This window comes from Pholcus phalangioides, unplaced genomic scaffold (genome assembly GCF_987345545.1).
Source record: "Pholcus phalangioides strain wild (caught in Gottingen) unplaced genomic scaffold, Ppha-v1.0 ptg000008l_1, whole genome shotgun sequence".
NCBI classification, from domain to species: Eukaryota; Metazoa; Arthropoda; class Arachnida; order Araneae; family Pholcidae; genus Pholcus; species Pholcus phalangioides.
This window is the reverse complement of record NW_028301601.1, coordinates 6,455,612-6,477,323: the sequence shown is the minus strand read 5'-3', so window position 1 is coordinate 6,477,323 and position 21,712 is coordinate 6,455,612. Positions and strand designations below refer to the sequence as shown.

General features: G+C 36.6%; 2 protein-coding genes across 2 annotated transcripts in view; one reads left to right on the top strand and one right to left on the bottom strand.

The window, feature by feature from the left end:
• Nucleotides 1-3,617: 3,617 nt before the first annotated feature.
• Nucleotides 3,618-16,658, top strand: SrpRbeta (signal recognition particle receptor beta). The gene is made up of 8 exons (XM_089234081.1): nucleotides 3,618-3,923; nucleotides 8,648-8,742; nucleotides 10,162-10,236; nucleotides 10,354-10,439; nucleotides 11,721-11,780; nucleotides 12,065-12,141; nucleotides 13,577-13,631; nucleotides 16,395-16,658. Exons 1-8 carry the CDS (start codon nucleotides 3,743-3,745, stop codon nucleotides 16,612-16,614), a joined length of 849 nt encoding a protein of 282 aa, XP_089090207.1. The 5' UTR covers nucleotides 3,618-3,742; the 3' UTR covers nucleotides 16,615-16,658.
• Nucleotides 16,659-18,714: 2,056 nt separating this feature from the next.
• LOC149083563 (uncharacterized) overlaps nucleotides 18,715-21,712 on the bottom strand; it is a 51,486-nt gene continuing 48,488 nt past the window's right edge. The window contains exon 4 of the mRNA XM_089234079.1: nucleotides 18,715-21,686. Coding sequence (XP_089090205.1) covers nucleotides 20,417-21,686 — 1,270 coding nt within the window. The 3' untranslated portion in view covers nucleotides 18,715-20,416. The remainder of the gene's footprint in view (nucleotides 21,687-21,712) is intronic.

Below are 21,712 nucleotides of genomic sequence, written 5' to 3'. Positions count from 1 at the left end.
GAATTCCCGTATGTTTTTCAGAAGAATATGGTCAGTATAACTCTGAGTTCAAATACTCACTGAGCACTTTATCTTTTACTGCCATCTATCGAGAATAGTGAAAACTCAATCAATGTATCAGAAGAGGGAGAATAGGACTCATGCTGCCGCCTAATATTCAAAAAACGAACGAAAAACTGTGAACTAGTAAGTATTCTCAACATTAGATAGCAGCAAAAACACTGCATGAGATATCTAACCGCTAGTTACAGCCGTCTTGATATTCATGTCAACAAATATGGAGGCCCGCTTGTTGAATCAGGGGCGAGACTATGATGGATTATTTTGGACGATATTTCCGATACAGGCTACCATCGCTGTGACAAACTCTCCCTAAAAAAATCGCCAGTTGGAAAAATACATACCTATGGTTGTTGAGATAACACCCAAGTACAAATAAACATCACTTTAGTCATGGAGCTTATATTACTGGAGGGAGTATTCAGCAGCCGCGACGTCGTCTACATCTAATGTAATGCAAGGATACCACGTGACTCGGTGCAAATAAACACGATCGCCCATAGAGATCAATGTTAAAATTGCAGATTTTATCATAGAAATGCGGAAATTTAGTAGGGTTTTCCGCCACATCAATAATTTTAAAAATTGTATTGGATTTTCGAAACATTGAGTTCGCTTATAGATACGAAGCCCAGAAAATCAAATGTAAAATAATGAGCCAGACCCACTTTTGAGGTAGATACCCATGCAATAACATTAATTTCAGCTTTTTATTTACATCTTCTCAAGCACGAAAATGAGAATTAATGTCTTGGTATTGTCTTATATTATACACTTGCATCAATCCATATCGTTTAGGATGTTTTGAAATTAATTATGGGCTCATAAATTAAATTCTGCAGCTTTAATCAAGCATTTTTTGAAACAAAAACAGGCAGATACGGGCAAACGCGCAACTTAAAAAAAAAATTCGAAATTTTAACCAAAGATAATTTTAGTATTAATGAAAGATAATTCCAAACTTAATGAAAGTGATAATTTCAGTTCCAAAATTAATGAAAGAGATAATTTCAGTTCCAAAATAAATGAAAGAGATAATTCCAGTATTAATGAAAGTGATTATTTCAGTTCCAAAATTAATGAAAGAGATAATTTCAGTTCCAAAATAAATGAAAGTGATAATTCCAGCATTAATGAAAGATAATTCCAAAATTAATGAAAGAGATAATTCCAGCATTATTGAAAGATAATTCCAAAATTAATGAAAGAGATAATTTCAGTTCCAAAATTAATGAAAGATATAATTCCAGCATTAATGAAAGAGATAATTCCAGCATTAATGAAAGATAATTCGGACTTAATGAAAGATAATTCGGACTTAATGAAAGATGATTCCAGAATAAATGAAAGATGATTCCAGAATAAATGAAAGAAAAAATTCTAGTTTTAATGAAACAGATAATTTCAGTTCCAAAATAAATGAAAGTGATAATTCCAAAATAAATGAAAGTGATAATTCCAAAATAAATGAAAGTGATAATTCCAAAATAAATGAAAGTGATAATTCCAGCATTAATGAAAGATAATTCCAAAATTAATGAAAGAGATAATTCCAGAATTAAAGAAAGATAAATTGAAAAATTAATGAAAGTGATAATTCCAAAATTAATGAAAGTGATAATTTCAAAATTAATGAAAGAGATAATTCCAGAATTAAAGAAAGATAAATTGAAAAATTAATGAAAGTGATAATTCCAAAATTAATGAAAGTAATAATTCCAGCATTAATGAAAGATAATTCGGAATTAATGAAAGATAATTCGGAATTAATGAAAGATAATTCGGAATTAATGAAAGATAATTCGGAATTAATGAAAGATAATTCGGAATTAATGAAAGATAATTCGGAATTAATGAAAGATGATTCCAGAATAAATGAAAGAAAAAATTCTAGTTTTAATGAAACATAATTTCAGTTCCAAAATAAATGAAAGTGATAATTCCAGCATTAATGAAAGATAATTCCAAAATTAATGAAAGAGATAATTCCAAAATTAATGAAAGATAATTCCAAAATTAATGAAAGATAATTCCAAAATTAATGAAAGATAATTCCAAAATTAATGAAAGAGATAATTCCAGAATTAATGAAAGATAAATTCAAAAATTAATGAAAGATAAATTCAAAAATTAATGAAAGATAAATTCAAACATTAATGAAAGAGATAATTCCAGAATTAATGAAAGAGATAATTCCAGAATTAATGAAAGATAAATTCAAAAATTAATGAAAGAAAAATTCCAAAATTAATGAAAGTGATAATTCCAGCATTAATGAAAAATAATTCGGAATTAATGAAAGTGATAATTCTAGCATTAATGAAAGATAATTCGGAATTAATGAAAGAAAAAATTCAAGTTTTAATGAAACAGATAATTTCAGTTCCAAAATAAATGAAAGCAATAATTTGAGCATTAATAATGAAAGTGATAATTCCAGAATTAAGAAAAGTGATAATTCCAAAATTAATGAAAGAAAAAATTATAGAATTAATGGAAGAGATAATTCAAAAATCGATGAAAGAAGTAATTTCAACATTAATGAAGTGATAATGCCAGAGTTAATGAGATATAATTTCAGAATCAATAAAAGAAATAATTCCAGCATTAGTAAAAGAAGTAATATCAGCATTAATGAAAGAAATAAATCCAAAATTAAAGCAATCACTCCAGAAGTAATGAAAGAAATAATAATTAATAAAGAAATAGATCCATAATTAATTTCAAAACATCCTTAACTATAGTAGTAAAGTGGTATTTCTGGAATTACCGCTTTCATTAATTCTAGAATTATCACTTTCATTAAGTTTGGAATTATCTCTTTCATTTATTTTGGAACTGAAATTATCACTTTCATTAAGTTTGGAATTATCTTTGGTTAAAATTTCGAATTTTTTTTTTAAGTTGCGCGTTTGCCCGTATCTGCCTGTTTTTGTTTCAAAAAATGCTTGATTAAAGCTGCAGAATTTAATTTATGAGCCCATAATTAATTTCAAAACATCCTAAACGATATGGATTGATGCAAGTGTATAATATAAGACAATACCAAGACATTAATTCTCATTTTCGTGCTTGAGAAGATGTAAATAAAAAGCTGAAATTAATGTTATTGCATGGGTATCCACCTCAAAAGTGGGTCTGGCTCATTATTTTACATTTGATTTTCTGGGCTTCGTATCTATAAGCGAACTCAATGTTTCGAAAATCCAATACAATTTTTAAAATTATTGATGTGGCGGAAAACCCTACTAAATTTCCGCATTTCTATGATAAAATCTGCAATTTTAACATTGATCTCTATGGGCGATCGTGTTTATTTGCACCGAGTCACGTGATCTTCCGAGGAAAGATGTTGGGGGACACCATTCTCAGCACTGCCAAGGCTTCAGTTCTATAATGGGACAAATTTTTAAATGAAGTTCTCTAGTCTGCTGATAGATGACACTAAACTCTCGGTCAGATGTGCCATAAAAATACTCTTGACTTGACATCATTATTTGAGGAGAAAAACACATAGTATTTAGGTATTGTATCTGTGGCAACACTCGAGCCGGATGCCACCAAAACAAAACGAAAAAAAAAAACTTTTTTTGAAATTGGGCTGTTGTCACTCGTTTTTTTTTTCCCGTGCGGATTTAATTTAATTGTAATTTTGTTGCGAATTTAGGAGGACCTTTGGAAGATGGACCAGCAGACGTTCGAGAAGATGGTGAGCGAAATGCGCAACGCCTCGTACGAGATCCGGGATGAGCTGAAGCGAGTGTTTGGCGATGCGAGTGCGGCTCTGGAGAGAGAAATGGAAGTCAACCCGGTCCTCGTGTACAGCATCTTCGTCGCTGTATTCATAGTCTTTGTCACGACAAGTACGTACTCGAGTTCAATTTGCTATTCTAATTACAACTGGGCATTTCAATTTATTTCGCTACTTACCATGGGCGTACCTAGAAGGGAGGCAGCTGCCCCCCCCCCCCCAGGAAGAGAAATTCTATGCCATAAATTACTGTTGCTGTCCTAGCACCCCCGGCCTCGAAGCCGCTGCGCCCAGGTTACCCTTTTAAAGGCCTTTACAAAATTTTTATTTCTGTATCCTTTCTGGGGGTGCTGAGAACCATGTCACAAATTACCGTGGGTGCTCCGACGTCACTGATTGTGCTGAGTAATCTTAACATTTCACTGCACAGGGCAGGCACAAAAGGAATTGGCATGGCTGAGATTCCATAAGAAGGGCGGCGCCAAATTTGGTGATTGTTTTTTGTCGCCAACTGATTACCTTGGTGCTTTAATTGACTTTAAAATATTGGCAAGGTTTTTTATGTGAATGGTGAAAATTGAGGTAACTTACCCTTATGGGTGCCAAGACCTCAGATTACAACCCGAGACATAACGTTAAGAAATAAAGTTTTTTTTCACCTCACTTTTTTTATTTCTTTTTCCTTCATGGCACTGTAATAATCCATGTTAGAAATCAAATAATCCTTGAGGCATACGCACGTAATAATCCACATAATAAAGGTAAATTTACATTTGCATTGATGGAATCGAATTTAATGGTACCGAATGAAAAAAAAAATTCAAGAAAATCCAAAATTAAAATCCATTAAAAAAATAAATTCTAGTTTGAAGTTGCTAGGCCTCCGCCCAACAAAATCAGTGTAACACCATCATTAATAGAAATAAAAAAAATTGGTGCCCAAACACGACTGAGCTAAAATGCAGCAACGAGCGATAAAAGCAAAATCACAAAATTCATCAGTGCAATGATGTAGAAAATGATTTGTCTAATCGCTAATGTAGGTGCATGCAAATAACTCGTAAGAGAGAGTGTTGTAAAATTGCTATATAGACCCCCCCCACCATATGATAAATAATTAAAAAAAAAATGAGTAAGAATTACTTCGGCTGACTGCAATGGAAATGTATCGGAATTCGGAATATTTGTGAATCAATAAATGATTGCAGGGCCCATCTTTGTGAGCTGTTCTCATTGTCAACTTAATGCACCTGAATTGCAATTGATTAAATCAGAAAGGTAATGTAATTTTTTTATAAGTCCCCATTATTAATATTGCAATACAATAGCAATTATACAGTGCTTTTAGCTACTATGACCATCTCCTGTTATCAGTATTTCACTATGCAGGTTTAAAGCTCTAGCAGACAAAGAAGAGGGTATAATCCAGTTGGAGCATGCAAGCACAGAGAAATGAATATTTCCAAAGAGTCACGCTTTGCTACTTTCTGAAAGGTATCTAAAGTCTATGCCACCCAGGAGCACTTAAGTTTTCGACAGATAAGCTGGCACGATATCTGGAAAAGAAATTATAGTTTCTTTCCTGACATGTGCCAGGGTAGAAACTTTGGCGAAATTTGAGATCAAATTTGGGGCAACCCTTGCAGAATTTTAGCCATAGATACTTTAAGCACTTCTCAAAAATCGGGGGAAAGGACCCCAAAGCATTGTTCTGCAATGAGTCCTCGGCTGTGTGTGTGAATGGGAATGTTCTGTGGTAAAAATTTCCATAATAGTGTATTTCGTAATTTTTTTGTAAAATTCTTCCAGATTGTTGTGCAGTTGTTCGACAACGTATGTCACAGATTTCGGCATATTCTGCTTTGGGAGGAGGCAAGGCCTAGGGCAATGTGCCATCTTAATTCATGGGCACAGCCAGGGAGCTTCCTGCAAATATGCAAAAGGACCTCATGAGAATGAGACCTGATTAAAGTTTTGGATTGTTTGTAAATGGGTAAGCAGTTATTTCTAGTCCAGTGTGGGTTCCAGAAAATTCATTTTGCCCATGTGCCCACAATGCTCTTAAGATGGCCTTGGCCTAGGGTGGCAAATTCTGAGGCGCAGCACTATGGTAAAGAAAATTAGAAAGGGAAAATTGTTGTGAAACAATAAAACGGCCTCTGCCTATAATCAGCCCCCCCCCCAAAAAAAGTGACCTAGAGACTGTACATGCATGTGAGTGACCTAGAGATTGAAAGGCCAGGTCAGTGAATGACCAAAAGGGAACAGCTATAGTACAATCCCTTGTATGTAAAACAATGACAATTCTGACAACATATAGATATGTGGTAGGCCATGCATATACTCTGAGCACTCATTCCGGTGTGCAACAATTCATTAGAAACTTTGTCGAAGAATGTGTACCAGGTTCGTGTATTGTTAAGTAGTAGAGTTAGTCTAGCCCCCTCATCCGGGGCAATGGCTAAAATTGACAACGGTCGATAGAGCCTAGGCAGTGCATGGTATGAAATGAAAATGTTAAGTAGTAGTATAATCCCTTTCCCCCAAAGCAGAATGTTTAGCACTGTTCTGCAACGAGCCCTCTTGACTGGAAATGTTCTGCGGTAAAAATCCCCATACATGTAATAGTGTTTTTTTTTACACCTTTTCTTATAATTCTTCCAAATTGTTCTGCAGTAGCGCTAATTGTTACTATTGTTTGGTTGTAAAAGAGGGGATGACCACAGCTGAAGGGTGTACATTAAGAGGAGTTTTACTGTACTATGGCTGTTGAGACAAACAAATGACGATAAAAAAATGAACGACAAAGAACGAATGAACGACAATCCAAACAAACCAACATTCTTGGATTAAATAAGGGGTTGAGATTAAAAATATAACGTCCTGGACCAGATACAGGATTGAAAATAATAAGAAACAGGAGTCTTTTTTTTAATGAAATACAATGGCCACAGCAAAAAGGCTCTCTGCATTCAATAGAAACATGATTGCAGGATCAGAACTGCAATGGCTATTGTGTAAAAAAATTAACAAAAATGACAGTATGGATGTACAACCTGAGAGAAAAAAAATCCAAAATAAGATATTTCGACATAACTGAATGTAACACACTGGGAAAAAAATGATATAAACAATAAATTGTGTAAACTAACAAAATAAACTCTAAAATGTTAACAGGCTCGCATGCGCTGTTGAATCAAAAGCTGCCTCTATAGAAAAGCCTGTTATTACCAGCGACCTCTAGGAGTGATGTCATCTTCATACGATCTCCAATAGTGAAAAAGAGAATGACGAACCAATAAGAAAAGTGCCAGAAGGCTAGAAAGGAAATTTCAGAAAGAAATCACGGAAAAAAGTCTCCTGGCATGGCAATTCTTGTGCAACTGCAAAAATAATTGGCGATGAAGAGGATGTATTATGCCACAGTGACTCGGAATGACTCAATTATTCCTTGTATAACTAGTTTAAGAAATTTCAGAAAAGTAAGAATTATAAGATTCCTTGAAAGACATTATATTTTTGGAGATGATGATTGCAAGGAGGAAAATTCATTTCTGCCTCCACAGGGACTCCAACTCCGGTCTCTCGTTTGCCAGATGAGTGCTCTACCAACTAAGCCATGGAAATATAGAATACAGTTGAATCCCGTTATAACAAACTCCAAGAGACCGGAGAAATCACTTTGTTATAATGAAATTTCGTTATAAAGGAATTCCAGGTGTTTGCATTTTTCCTATGTGAACTTATTTGGAGGATTAGAAAAGTGTTTGTTATATATACATATATAAAACGAGATTTTCACTATAACGGTATTCGTTAAAACAGGATTCGACTGTATTTCTCCCTTGGAGCATATATATATATATTTTTAAAGGCTTGATACATGAATGGTGGCAGCAACCAACTAATAGCTCATGAATGACATAGACCAACAGATGGCAATATACATAGCCTTCCAACATATATATACTCTCCAAGGCCCCAAAGTAGAATGTGCCAAAATCTGCGACGTACGTCGCAGAACAATTAGCGCTACTGCAGAACAATTTGGAGGAATTTAAGAAAAAGTGCAAAAAAACACTATTACATGTATCAGTGGCGTCGGAGCCTGGGGTGCTGTGGGTGCTCGAGCACCCACGGAAGTTTGTAGAGCGGGTTCAAGCACCCACAGAATTGATTCAAAATCGAAATTTCCTACATGAATCTCAAGACGGGCACCCACAGGTTCGAAACACTTCCGACGTCCCTGTGTATGGAAATTTTTACCGCAGAACATTTCCAGTTGAGGGCTCGTCGCAGAACAGTGCTAAACATTTTGCTTTGGGGCTCCAAGGGAGAGATATTCTATCTGTTCCCATAGCTTATAGTTGGTAGAGCACTCAAGGTTCGAGTGTTAGTTCACACTAGAGAGTCTAAGGTTTGAGTCCCCATGAAGGCAAAGATGAATTTTCTTCCTCGTAATCATCATCTCCAAAAAATATAATCAGTCGTCTGATGAATCTTGTGTTAACAAGTGGAGAGAACATTTCTACTTACAATTAAGAATTAGCTTGATTTTTATTTTTAATCAATAAAAATGAATAAATTAAAAAGTACCCCCATCACAAATTATTGCCAGATTTTGCTGAAAGAGGATATTTCAAGCGACTTTTACCTGCTGTGTGTGAAAGGATCAGCGGAAGCAGATGGACACGCCCATTCACGCAGGAGTAGGTGCCATCTGCTCCATCTGAAAGAGTGCAAGTTAAAATATTGTACAGCTTATATCAAATGTTTTTTTTTCTTCCAGGAGATGAAATTTTCTTATCCAACTGTGTATGGTTTTTTTTTTGGCAGTTTTGCTCTGCTGTTTGCGAGGTAGGAGAACAACGAGAGATTCTATACTCCTATTAGGACTTTCAGACTCTGGAAAGACTCTACTTTTCTCTAAGGTATGTATGTGTGTGTCATTTTTCATTTTTATATGCATAACAGTGTTGAGAAAAATTATATAGTAAAAGTCTGTTACCGCTGCTCAGTTGTGTGGCGTTGTGATGGATGTGCAAAGTATTTTCAACACAATATATTTTTTGTGATAGGCAGTTTGTACACTATCTACCAATAAGTATTTGGACACCTATGCAAATGACGATATCTGCGGTCCTGAGATACGTCACGCCCTCCGCCGGTATATATAGTGTAGGAAACAACATTGGCATTAGTCGCATGCAAGATGCCGCGCAGTTCGGAGCTCTCTGATTTCGAGAAAGGTATAATTATTGGGTATAACAAAAATGACCGATCCTTAAGGGACATATCTAGCAAGCTGAAGTACCCAAAGTCGACAGTGGCCTATGTGATTAAGAAGTGGAAGGTGAGCTGTGATTGTCGGAATTTGCCCTGAGTCGGCAGACCAACGAAACTGGGAGATAGAGACAGACGGGTGCTGTCCAGAGAAATTCGGAAGAACCGCACCCAACTGATGGCCCTCATCCGTGAGGAGTTTCAACAGGCATCCGGGAGTATTGTTTCAATGAATACCATCCGTAAGGAAGCACATCTGATTGGTTTTCATGGTCGTGCTGCTGCCCATAAGCCTTTGATCACAAAGTCCAACCGCATTGCTCGGTTAATGTGGTGCAAAGCACATCGAAATTGGACCGTAGATCAGTGGAAACGGGCTCTTTGGAGCGACGAATCAAGGTTCACCCTCTACTGTTCGGATAGCAGGGTCTGGGTCTGGCGTCTGCCTGGAGAACGTCTCCTGCCAGAATGCATTGTGCCAACAGTCAAGTTCGGCGGTGGTGGAATTATTGTCTGGGGGTGTTTCTCCTGGTATGGACTGGGACCCTTGGTCCCCATTCATGGTAAGCTCAACACCGATGCCTACTGCACTATTTTGGATGACAATGTGCTTCCTACGTTGTGGCAGTTTTACGGGGTGGACCCCTGTTACTTCCAGGACAACAATGCCAGCTGTCATACTGCGAGGTTAACCAAGGCTTGGTATGGTGCCAATGGGGCTCATCGAATGGACTGGCCTGCCCAGAGCCCAGACCTGAACCCTATCGAGAACCTCTGGGACGAGTTGGATCGCAGAATTAAGGGGTGCCCTACCCGTCTAAAATCTGTGAAGGAACTGACATGTCTTCTCCAAGCCAAGTGGAAGAAAATACCACTAGCCGTCACACAAGGACTTGTGGAAAGTATGCCCCGGAGGGTTCACACTGTAATTGCCTCTCGTGGAGGCTCTACCAACTATTGATTTTGAATAAAGTTAGTTTTTCTTTTCTATCACAGGTGTCCAAATACTTATTGGTAGATAGTGTATAAGTATTGCTAATAAGTGCCTTTTCCCCATTTGATTTCAGTTAGTTTCTGCAAAACAAGTTACAACGTATACATCAATGAAAGAAAACATTGCATCCATCATTCCTCCTGACCAAGTAGGTTTATAATTTTGCTGATTATTTGTTTTGATTTTACTTCAAATTGAACTAGGAGTTTGATATGATTCCAGTATTTGTCTCACATGATTGTTTTTTCCCCTTCTCCCTCCTTAGAAGATGAAGAAAGTCACCTTGATCGACATTCCTGGAAGCGAAAGGTTACGATTAAAGTATCTGGACCAGTATCTAACATCTGCAAGGTGAATATCGTTATCGAATCTGTTTTATTATATCAAATCAAATTTTATTACATGATTATAATGTATCTGAGATTATATAGTAAGTCATTCTTTGTCATGGATGTTGGGAAGGATTTAATATGTACAAAGTAGAGTCGTGATAATCCAAGGTGAATGAGACCAAGGACACACCTCTGATTACTGAAAACTCAGTTTATCAAAAAAAATATTAAAAGAAAATTGCCTTCGGGGGGGGGGGGGACTCATGTATTTTCACACTTACTCTTTACTCTCACCCATTTTGTTCTTAATTCAATGGCTTAGTTCAATGGTTCCCAAACGTTTTGACCTGCGGCTCCACAGAACAGTCTGGAAAAGAATCACTTCAAAGCACAGAATACACATTTGGGAACCAATTCAATTTGCTGACAATGGCCCTGGCAAATTGTCTAAGGACAATTCATTGCTGAATCCATTTCAGGGGAAGAGGGACTAATGGAGGGTTTTTATTATATATAAAAAATATTTACCAAGGCAAAATGGAAGAAAATATATACATGATATGTACATAAAAGACACGATGCAGCTATGTGAACCTGTAAACTGAGAGTCTGTAATGGGAAACAGAAGAGAGAGAGAGAGAGAGAGAGAGAGAGAGAGAAAGCATATACATGCTGACAGATGTATCACTTTATAGTTTGTCTTCTGTGTTACTGTTTGTCCCAGGGTCTCTTGGGCCATTTTGTTGTTGCTCCCTTGTTGTTCTATGTGTCTTATTGCCACTTGTGCTGCCAGTCTACTGGATTGTAGGCTGCTGAGGTCTGATCATCCATATCTATCCTCCTCCTGAGCAGATTCTCCATGCCCTCTTTTTCAAGGTAGTGCACAATTCATTTTTGAGCCGGCTCATCCTCCTAAACCACTCCTTGACCAGCTTTTACCTTGGTTTGATTAGACGGAAGTTCTCTTTTTGTAGAGGGCAGCTGTATTAATACAATGTAGAAACTGAATGGTAAGAAAGGAGGGGGTAGGTGAGCAGTAAATGTTTGGATGAGTCCATTTCAAAATGCAAAAATTGGTTATTTGTAGTTATTATAGTTTTGCAGTATCCTTCAAAAATTAATAAATGGTTTAGGTAAGTTTTGAAGGTTGCTGCCAGCCTTATCAGCAAATCAGACTTATAAAAAATAAGTCGCTCCACTTATGAAGTCATTTTTATTTGTCCCTGGAAGTGTTATACATACGAAGATCTGACTAAATATCTTGTTCTTTTTGCTAATTACTATTGTTATCTACTTACAGGGGGATCATTTATGTTGTAGACAGCTTAACATTTCAGAAAGACATCAGAGATGTTGCAAGGTGGGTTGCACGTGTATATATTGTGTGAAATGTGCTTAACAAGATTTAGTTTAAACTTTTATGTATCATTTCCTTTTTGATTTAAAAAAAAATTTGTTTTTACAAGTTCTTGATGGCATTGCCTTAATTGTTTTGATTATATGTGTCAAATGTTAATGAAAGCTGGCTCATTAACATCTAATTCAACTCATGTTTTCAGTGCTGTGTAAAAGCATATTTTTCATTCATTTGTATGTCAGTTTTGAGCAGTAGTGTAATTTTATATGTGTTATTTTCCACTTCAGTTTCCTGTACTCAATTTTCCAAGAACGTTTTGTCAGGAAATATGGCTTACCTGTTCTAGTTGTTTGTAACAAGCAGGGTGAGTTCTTCTTATGTATCAATTTCATCAACAATGGTTTATGCTGATTGTGTATCAATCATCTCATCTGAATGTATATTTTGCGGTGAATGTCCAAAGACTAATGTCTTTATGATGTTGCAAACTTGCAAAAAAAAAGATGTTTTGGACTTGGACCTTGATATGTACATACAGGGTGACAAAAAATAAGTGTATAAAAATTTTTTAAATCTCTGACTGGTGACAGTTTGGTGTGAAATAACAGTGTCACAATCATTGCATTGTACCGGGTGTTTCACGAAGGACCCCTAACTTTGAAAATAAATAACTTGGAAACAGTGATAGTAGAAGCATGAAACCAGCGGTATGTTTATTTAAAAAAACATAAGAATCCGATACAGAAACCTCAAAATTTTAGTTACAAAGTACGCCAATAGATAACGCCACATGTGGCAATACAGATCCCTATAAAGAGAGCTCAGATGCTGAGAACCATCAGTCATCAAAGATTTTGCCATTGAAACTTGACTGCTATTAGCGTATAGTAAAAGAACTTCCGGAAAAGTGATGTAATCCATGGAGGAAGATGTGTTTATTGTGTTGGAGTACCACCAATTAAATCACAGCTTTACTGCCACAAGGAGAAGTTTTCAAACGTGATTTCAAGTAACAATGTAAAGAGGTTTACTGCATTGCACTTTTATGTCTTGCACAGAAAATAGCAATACCAACAACTTGATTTAGCTTTTGATTCTTTAGAACAAAATATTGATGTTATTAGACGCCTTCAGAAGAATGAAAACGAGTGACAAAGTTAAATTGATTTTGAGCATAATATTAAAAAAATATTGTTATAGGGACGGTTTCGAAAATCTCCTGAAAATATTGTTAAAGATGGATTTATCGCAGTAAAGGATATTGTTGTATCGAGAGGAGTTTACCATTAAACTATAGGCAATTAAAAACAAGATTTGAAAAAATGTTGTAGAGATTTATATTGTTATATTAAATATCACTGTAGCAAAGTTTCACTGTATTTGTTTACTTTTCTGTCCTAAAATGACTTTGAAAAAAATTTGAAATTCGTGAGAAGTTATTGTGCGCAAGGGAATTAAGGTGTGCCACTGTGTCAACAGAAGAACTTATCACTTTTGAAATGAAGTTATATTTGAAATTATTCGGGGAAATGCAGGGTGTGTATATCAAAAGTTAGTCTAGATTTTGAGTTCCTGATTCATCATATAATCCACGCATCAACAGAGGTTTGTTTCTAATAGTTCTACAGAATTGCTTGTGACCCAAAGTTACTGTTTATCATTGTAGATAGCATTCTGAAGATTAAAAAAAGTTTATTTTTATTATTTTTTATTTATTAGATGGGGTTGAATTCAGTATTTTGTTTTTAAACAATAAAAATAAATATGAAAATCTCATTCATTTTTATTTGTTTTTTTAGATCATGCTGTTGCAAAATCTGCCAAAATTATTCAGTCTCAACTAGAAAAAGAGATGTGAGTGATATTATTTACATATTTATATTTCAAGTGTGCACTGAGTTTTTTTTTCCAGGAATTAGTTTGGTAGTTATATAATAACTGGGATGTTTTGTTTTCAACTAATCTTGAATTGAATGTCAGTATAGATCATACGTGATCAACCTATGACCAGTCATCTGGCCTGACCCTCAAAAATAACCAAACCATTCAGGTGACCCATGAAAGATTATCAAATCACTTCAAGTTGCCCGTGGCATATTTTAAGATTACTTCAGTGGTTAACACCACTTTTCTATATCTTTAAAGCCACAGGCGACACATTTCCAGATCACTTATGTGGCTTGATTCATTTGAAGATTGATTAGAATTAATTAAGTGGCCTGCAGCATACTTAAGCAGCCTGCTGCATTTTTATAGATCCCTTAAATGGCTCTGGCATGACTTTTGACCAGAGCAGATGTTGGTGAATAAAGTTTTATTCCTTTTTGGAAGTCGAATAATTGATTAATTTTTTTTCCCAAAATCATAGTAGCTGAAAAGGGATTTATGAGGCGATAGATGGGGGGGGGGGGGGGCTTTTACGGTGTTCAGATTTATTTTAAAAATTAAATTTTTGTTTCTTACCTATTATGCTTAGAGTGTATATATTAAAAAATTTATACAGATTTAATTATTAATATTTTAATTATAACAGATTATAAAGAAAGTGATGTCTTTAAAATCAGATAAAGCTCAACTTTCCACTTATTATAAGGGTGCTTAAGGTATCCGACTACCTTTCTTGTCACTTTTCTTTAAAATGGTTCTGGAGTGAACTTTAAATACATTTTTTGATAGAAAGTGTCTCGAAATGGTGAAAATAGTGACAAATTTTGGTCTATATTATATTTTCGATGAAAAAGTCGTTTTTATGTCAAATTTTAGGCAAAATTCATGTGATATTCGAAACACGATTGCAAAAAATTTTATTAATGAAATGCTTTGTGATTTTCACAGTGCATTTAGCTAGTAATGTTGCAGGTTATGAACCAAAATTTAAAGGATTGCATGATATGTTCATAAGTTACACCAAAATATGTTTAAGTATGTGTGAATTTTTTGAAATTTCATCCTACATTTTGTCCATAAAACTCTGTAAATCAAAAAATATATGTGATAGACCTCAGATTTTGCTTCATAACCTTAACAATATATGGCAAAGTATCACATTAAAATTTCATAAGGATGTAATGCATCAATTTTTACAAATCATGTCACAAAGTCAAGTAAAATGTCAAAAATAGCATTCTTCGTAAAACACGTTTAAAGTCTTTATTCACGTATTACTTGTATGTAAAAACGCAACGCTAAAGTGAACGTAACTTTGATTCTAAGCATCATATAAACAAAACAAGGCTCGTTTTGGAATCACAACAAATAGGGCTATTAAAAAAAATAAAAAAAAATGAAAATCCATATTTTCTTCCAAAATGACGTTTTCAACGTAGTCGGATACCTTAACCTTCAGGAGAGTGGTCAAACCACTTCATTGGTTTGATAACGTGTCACGGGCCACTCAAGCAATCTGGAACACTAACGCAGGTTAGTTAGTCCGGAAATGTGCAGTGGGCTGCTTTGGAATTGTAAAGCAGGTCACTCAAGCAATCTGTAAATATGCTGCAGGCCACTTAAACGGTGTAAGCCAGTTAATTGTTCTGGAACTGTACCACATATTCCTCAAGGGATCTATAAATATGCTGTGGTGATTTGTAGATGCCGCAAACTGCTTGAGTGATCTGTAAATGGTCTGCTTAGTTAATTTTTACAAAATTAGGTTTGAGGTTAAGGGCCTGTCAAAGTCATCAGATGACTCAGAAGGCCACATTTGGCCCACTGGTCATGGGTTGAGCATGTGACTTATGAGGATGCAGAAATGTATTTAAAATGTTATCCTCTTTATATTTTTTAAACTGTTTCTTTGTGTCATGTAAGGAGTTTTAATTAAATTAAATTTTATATGTAATTAAATTACACCTTGGAGGCACATGTCTCTATGAGCAGGGCAGTAACTATGATTTTTGTAAGGGGGAAACCAAAATGATTTTGCTGCCTCTACCTTTTGTAAAATTCAATGATTTTGTAATGGTATTTTTGTTCCCTCCTGAAATTTGCTGCCTGGGCAGTTTTCCCCCTTTCCCTGGTCCTGCTACAAGTACCAATTTGTTTATTTCATCTTGATTTATAAAGCACTTCCCAATTATGAAATATTGCACAAATCACAAAATATAGCTAATAATGTTAAAATCTGAATAATTTCCAGAGAATATGCTGATATAGTCAGAAATTCCTAGCCCACATCTCAAATTTTGTTACATGACATTATTTTTTTTTCGATTAGTGCTTTTGTTCGGCAGCTAGTTCCATGTGATACCCAAATTCCCTGATCATCCACCTCACCAGTTGGATTGAGTTGTGTAATTATGCGTATTCTCTTGATTTCTTACTCTTCCGCTAACTTCTGAGTATGGGCATGTGAATTAGACTTCACTAATGTTTTTAAAAAATTTTCACTTATGCATATAAATTATCCTTCATGGCCTGTATCAGTCAAAAATCTGCTTTGAATAGTAGATTGTCGCAATTCTTGTCTTTTGAGGTTCCTAGCGATCTGGAAAAAGTCAGGGAAATTTTTAAAAAAAAAACATTTATATGATGATTTATATAGTTGTTTTATCCGAGCTTTGGTAAATTTTATTAAATTTATTTATCTTCAGTTTTATATTTATGTTTTCCCCCAAGGAATGCCCTTCGCCAAACTCAGACTGGTCAGCTGAATGCAACATCTCCAGAAGAAGAAACTGTTTTTCTAGGACAAAAAGGAAAAGATTTCCAATTTTCTGATCTGAAGCCCACCAAAGTTAGTTTTGTTGAGTGCAGTGCATTGGAAACGCCTGAGGATGTTGCTGATCCATCAAAAGTTTTGCCAAATATTTGGACCTGGATTGCAAAAGTGGCGTAGTTTTGAAAGGGTATTTTAAAAAAATAAAATTTCATTGTACTTTTTTCCCCCGTTTGTGATATCAACAAATCTTTAAGACCAGTTATTTTCTTTGAATCTTACTCTACATTCTGTTAACTGAGTAAACTTCACATCAAGTTAACCTAGCAACTGAAAAATAAATATTTATGTGGACACATCATAACTGAAGCAACTCGTTGGGGTATTCGGCTGGGTCGCTCTTCCAGTTACACTTTTTTAATGGGTTTGGCTCACCTATTGTTCTCATACCATTGCAAGGCAGTTTAGTTTAACCTTATTATTGTAAGGTAAAGCTAGGTTCTGCACTACCGTTATGTAGTGATACACTGTTGGTTCACAGTTATAGATCTATATTCTTAAGAAGACACCACACAACATTAATAGAATGGCACTTCTCTCTAACCTGGCCTCGCTGGTGTTCGATTCCGGGATTTATCCTGTTTCGGCCTGCCATATCTTTGTGCTGAGTAGGATTGCAACATCAGGGGGGTTTGCTAATAAGTGACGACCCATACACTATAGCGTATGGGTCGGACATATCTTCTGATTACTTATTATTCTAACAAATCCCAATGATTCAGGGTATCTTCTTCTGTATCCAACTAGGTCCTTAAATTATCCATAATATGTTTCTGACAATAAATTGCACATATTTTTGGGGAAGCTGTCACTAGGCCCATACTTTATAGCGTAAGTGTAAAAACATTGTCACTTGAAAAATTTCCTGGCCCATGCAAACTGCACATACCTGAATCCTCAGATATAATAAACCACTAAAATCTTTCAACAGGATAATGTTTTGTCATTTAACAAAAGTCAGCAGAATACAATAGGGTCTCCTCGCCTCGTCTATCTGTGAAGTACTGTTTCATAGCAGAAAGACTTCACCTACCTTGACCATAATACGCTATATAGTAGGAGTTGGTGAAGCAGTGCTTCATCACAGATAAAGCTATAAAGACAAGGTGAGGATACCTTGTTGCATTCTGTTAACTATTGTTAGATAACAAAACATATATTATTCTGTTTAAAGATTTTAGTGGTTTATCATTATATCTGAGCACTTAGGAGTGTGCAGTTTCACAGGCCAGGAAATTTTTCTAGTGACAATTCTTTTATGGTTATGCTATAAAGTATTTGACTGTACGGGAACATAAACATCAAGTATGGACCTAGTGACAGCTTCGTCAAAATAATGTGCAATTTATTATCAGAAGCATATTATGGCTAGTTTAAAGAACCTAGTTGGATACAAAAGAAAATCTTTTGCACCATGACATAATTGCAATAGCTTGATAAAGGCCAAGTACACAAGTAGGAGACATTGGATGAGTGTTATTACATCAACTGTACATATCTCTACCCACATGATGCAACTAATCACTGGAAACAAGCCTGTATCATGTTTTATTGTTCTTTAGTGATGTTTCCTGTTTCTTTTGTGAGCGGAATGGTAATACACCATATCTACCAATGGTGTATTTCATGATTTTGCATGTGCAGAATAATTTTCTCAATGGCTGTGTCTCATATGCAACAGACAGGGAAAAGGCTATAGTGTAAGAATTCACTATATTGTACATGTTGGTTGCTATGTAATAGTATCACTACAATGTGCTCACTATGTGAATATTCCCGGAAAAGAAAAACACAACTTTTTAACAAAACACCATTTATTATGTTTGAAATTAACAAGAAAGCAACAAACAGCTCTACTCAATAAATGCACCAAACAAAGACGATGCAAATCATGTGGAATAATTTTATCTTTTCATGATAATACTGAAGGACAAATCATAATCGGACGGACTCCACGCAGTCAAAAAATTAACGGTAAACTTACAAATTCAAAGTGGGGAGGGGAAGAAAAAATATATTATGCAACAAGTAGAATATAAAAAAAATCAGTTTCATTTGAAACAGGATTATCTAATGTATTAAATTTCATTCGTGCTCTTCAAAAAAGAAGCTTCTTAGTAATTGCAAAAAACACTAACATTCAAGAATCAATTTCTTTTCATCCAACTAATGGCTAACAAAGCAACGGCTGTGAGCAGCTTGATAGGAAATCGGGACCAGCCCATGTGTCTAACAAGAAGGGGAATAAAAAAAATGCTCTTCTCACATACACACTCATACAAGCACAAATCCTCAGGAGAAAATATCAACTACTAATTGATCAAATCTCATGGCGAATTGCAAATGTTTCAAGTTGGCACAAACTTCCTTTGGTAAAGCAGTTTTCACTTGTGTGACCAACATTACACCCTTTATATTCTGATATATTCAATTACTCAAGTCCTATTCATGAGAAAAAAATAACAGCACATAAGTTCTAGAATCTGAATCAATCGAAACAAGTAACACATGTATACGTAGCAATTTGTAAATCTTATCTTGCCTATGGACAGGTTAGAAGGAGGAACTGAAAATATGCATAGCTTGAGGTATCAGGATCTCTTCTGCACAGGTTAACAAACCTTCACCTACTGAACCTTTCATCGAAATACCTATAACGTTCCACTGTATTCTAAGAAGCACCTCTGTCTGTAGCCTCTGTAATTTATGGAGGTAACAACTGCAGCAAGGTCAGACCAATTTTACATCTTGGGCATATCATCTTTCTACAGTGTCTAGAAGCTTTGAGTCTGATAATTTCTAGTGGGAAGGATTGCATTCATTGCCGGATTCTCTTTCCTTCCATCTTAAGTATTGGACAAGCTGAGATAGGTTTATAGCAGTGCCATGGCAATCTCAAACCCTTGATGTAGCACTCTCCTCTTCTTTGTTTTATATGCTCTTAATATTCTCTCTGTCTTCTAAAAAGAATCACACTAAAGAATGGACACATTTAACCTGCGCATCAAGAACCTCAATCTAGCAGCATGCAGCAAATTGATTTAGCATTCCGAATCCCAACTCTACTCGATCAAGCTAAACTTTGAAAATCCTTTGAGACGCCTCATTTTTTAAGGATTCCCATTAAGTGAAGCTGTTTGAAGCTCAATCTGTTCTTTTGCCTCTTACTTTCATGGTTTCTGGAAATTATGTCTCAGAATGATCAAGTCCATGTATAAAGCTTTTTATAGGCAGTGTCTTGTTGTAGCTGCAATGAAGACATTGTTTTAGATATGCTGAAGAATCTGTGCTTTCGCCTCCAGTAATCAGGTGGGAAAGACTACTATTCAGCCTGTTCTCCATCTTAGGCCACATGATGACAAGTCCAAGCTTTACTAAATTCATAAGAAGCTCTGTTGTCTTACACATCTATAACCACCCTGTGATATATTAATTTGCCTTTATTAATTTTCCTCTAAGAAGCAGCACGCTAAAGAACCAACACATTTGACTTTGATAGCCTCAATCTCACACTGTACAACCAATTAAAATTCTGCATTGCAAAATCCAAGCTCTACTTGATCAAGCTGGGCTTTGACTGATCCTCTGGAACACTAAAATCTTGCATTTTCATAGATTCCCATCAACCTGAAATCCAAGCTTTAAGAAGCTTAAACTGCTCTGACTTGGAGTTTTCAGACAATCAGGCGATTGAATGGCCTAATCGTTATATAGACCATCTTAAGGCAGCTTTCAGACTGCTCTGGGAAAGCATTTTGGAGATGATATGAAAGGAATGATGAAAAAATTTGATTTTTGCTTCACGACACTTCTTGTCTAGTTCAAGTCCAGTACATTTGGCATGTATGTGACTGCTGTCTCAGCATTTACACTTTGGCTATCAGAAAAGTTCAATATGTTACTTTGCATATGCTCTTGTTTATTACTTGGGCTGCCATGCCGTAAATACTGGTATTTTAGATGGTGATTTGTTACTGGCTGCAGAGCTTCTTCTGCTAGGTTCAATAGCTTTCTGTAATCTACCTAATGACAAGGATCCACAGCGCAAGGAAGACAAAGAGGTGTCATCATCAGGCGACAGAGAGAAGCAAGCTTCCGTAGGATCCTCTTCGTCCTCGTCCGTCCCACCATCTTGGTTTGCCTTTGCACGATATTGGTTTATGAGCTTCTCCATATGTTTTAAGAGCTTCTCGTCCGTGTCTAAGACGTCGGAATCCTGGAGAATCTCTTCCAGGAGAGGAGCAACTGACTTCCCGGGAGATGACTGGCAGGATGAGCTTGTGCTCCTACACCTACTGCCTTTCGGAGTGGACATTGCCGACGAAGGACGTCGATCCTTCGTTGGAGACGTCCTTAGACCAGGAGACGATGAAGCCGATGATGGCTGTCGCCTATTCCTGTAAGAAGGAACATACGGGTCGCCGTCACTTACAGATATACCGCTGTTACTTCGTGGTAAGTACCCTGATTTCCGAGTGACTGAAGGTGATGTCCTTCGACCCCTAGATGAAGATGGTGTCCTCGAACCAGCTGCAGAGTTGTAAGGGGAGAATAGAGTTGTTTCTGATCTGCTAGACGATAGTCGGCCGATCACGTGATGGTGGGTATCCCTCGGGTTCCGGCCAGTGCTGAGCGAATGCGACGGAGATTGTCGACTCTTTGGTATCTTGCTCTTCGCGGTTTTGGTCGCCGGCGGGATCTCATCAGCGCATCCGAGGGACACTGCCGAATCGTCCGAATTGATAGACGGTGGCTTCGACGGCCTGGACGTGCACCTCGACTGCCTGCACGAATCCATCGATCTGGGTGGCGAAGAGTATATCGAATCCGGCTCGCTGTCGTCCATGCCGTTCTCGCCGTACCTCATCACTTTCCTGGGTGACTGTCGCTTCTGCCGGTGTCCCATCCGCCACGTGTCGCGAAGCTCGACGCTCTCTTCCGAAACCTCAGACGAGCTGCCGCCGCTGTACTGCCGTCGGCCGTGCCTGGTGTGGGCCAGGAATGGATCCTCATCGTTGTTGTTGTGGTGGATATTGTGTCGAGGGGACGGGCCCCTGGATCCGGCGACGGAGGAACAGCGACGTCTCTCCTCGGGTGATTCCAGTCGACTCAAGTCGCAAGACAATCTTCTCGATGGCGGGGACGTCGGCGTTGCGGCCACTCGACCCGATGGTGTCCCACAGGAACGAGGCCTATAACACAAAGCACGAAAATTCAA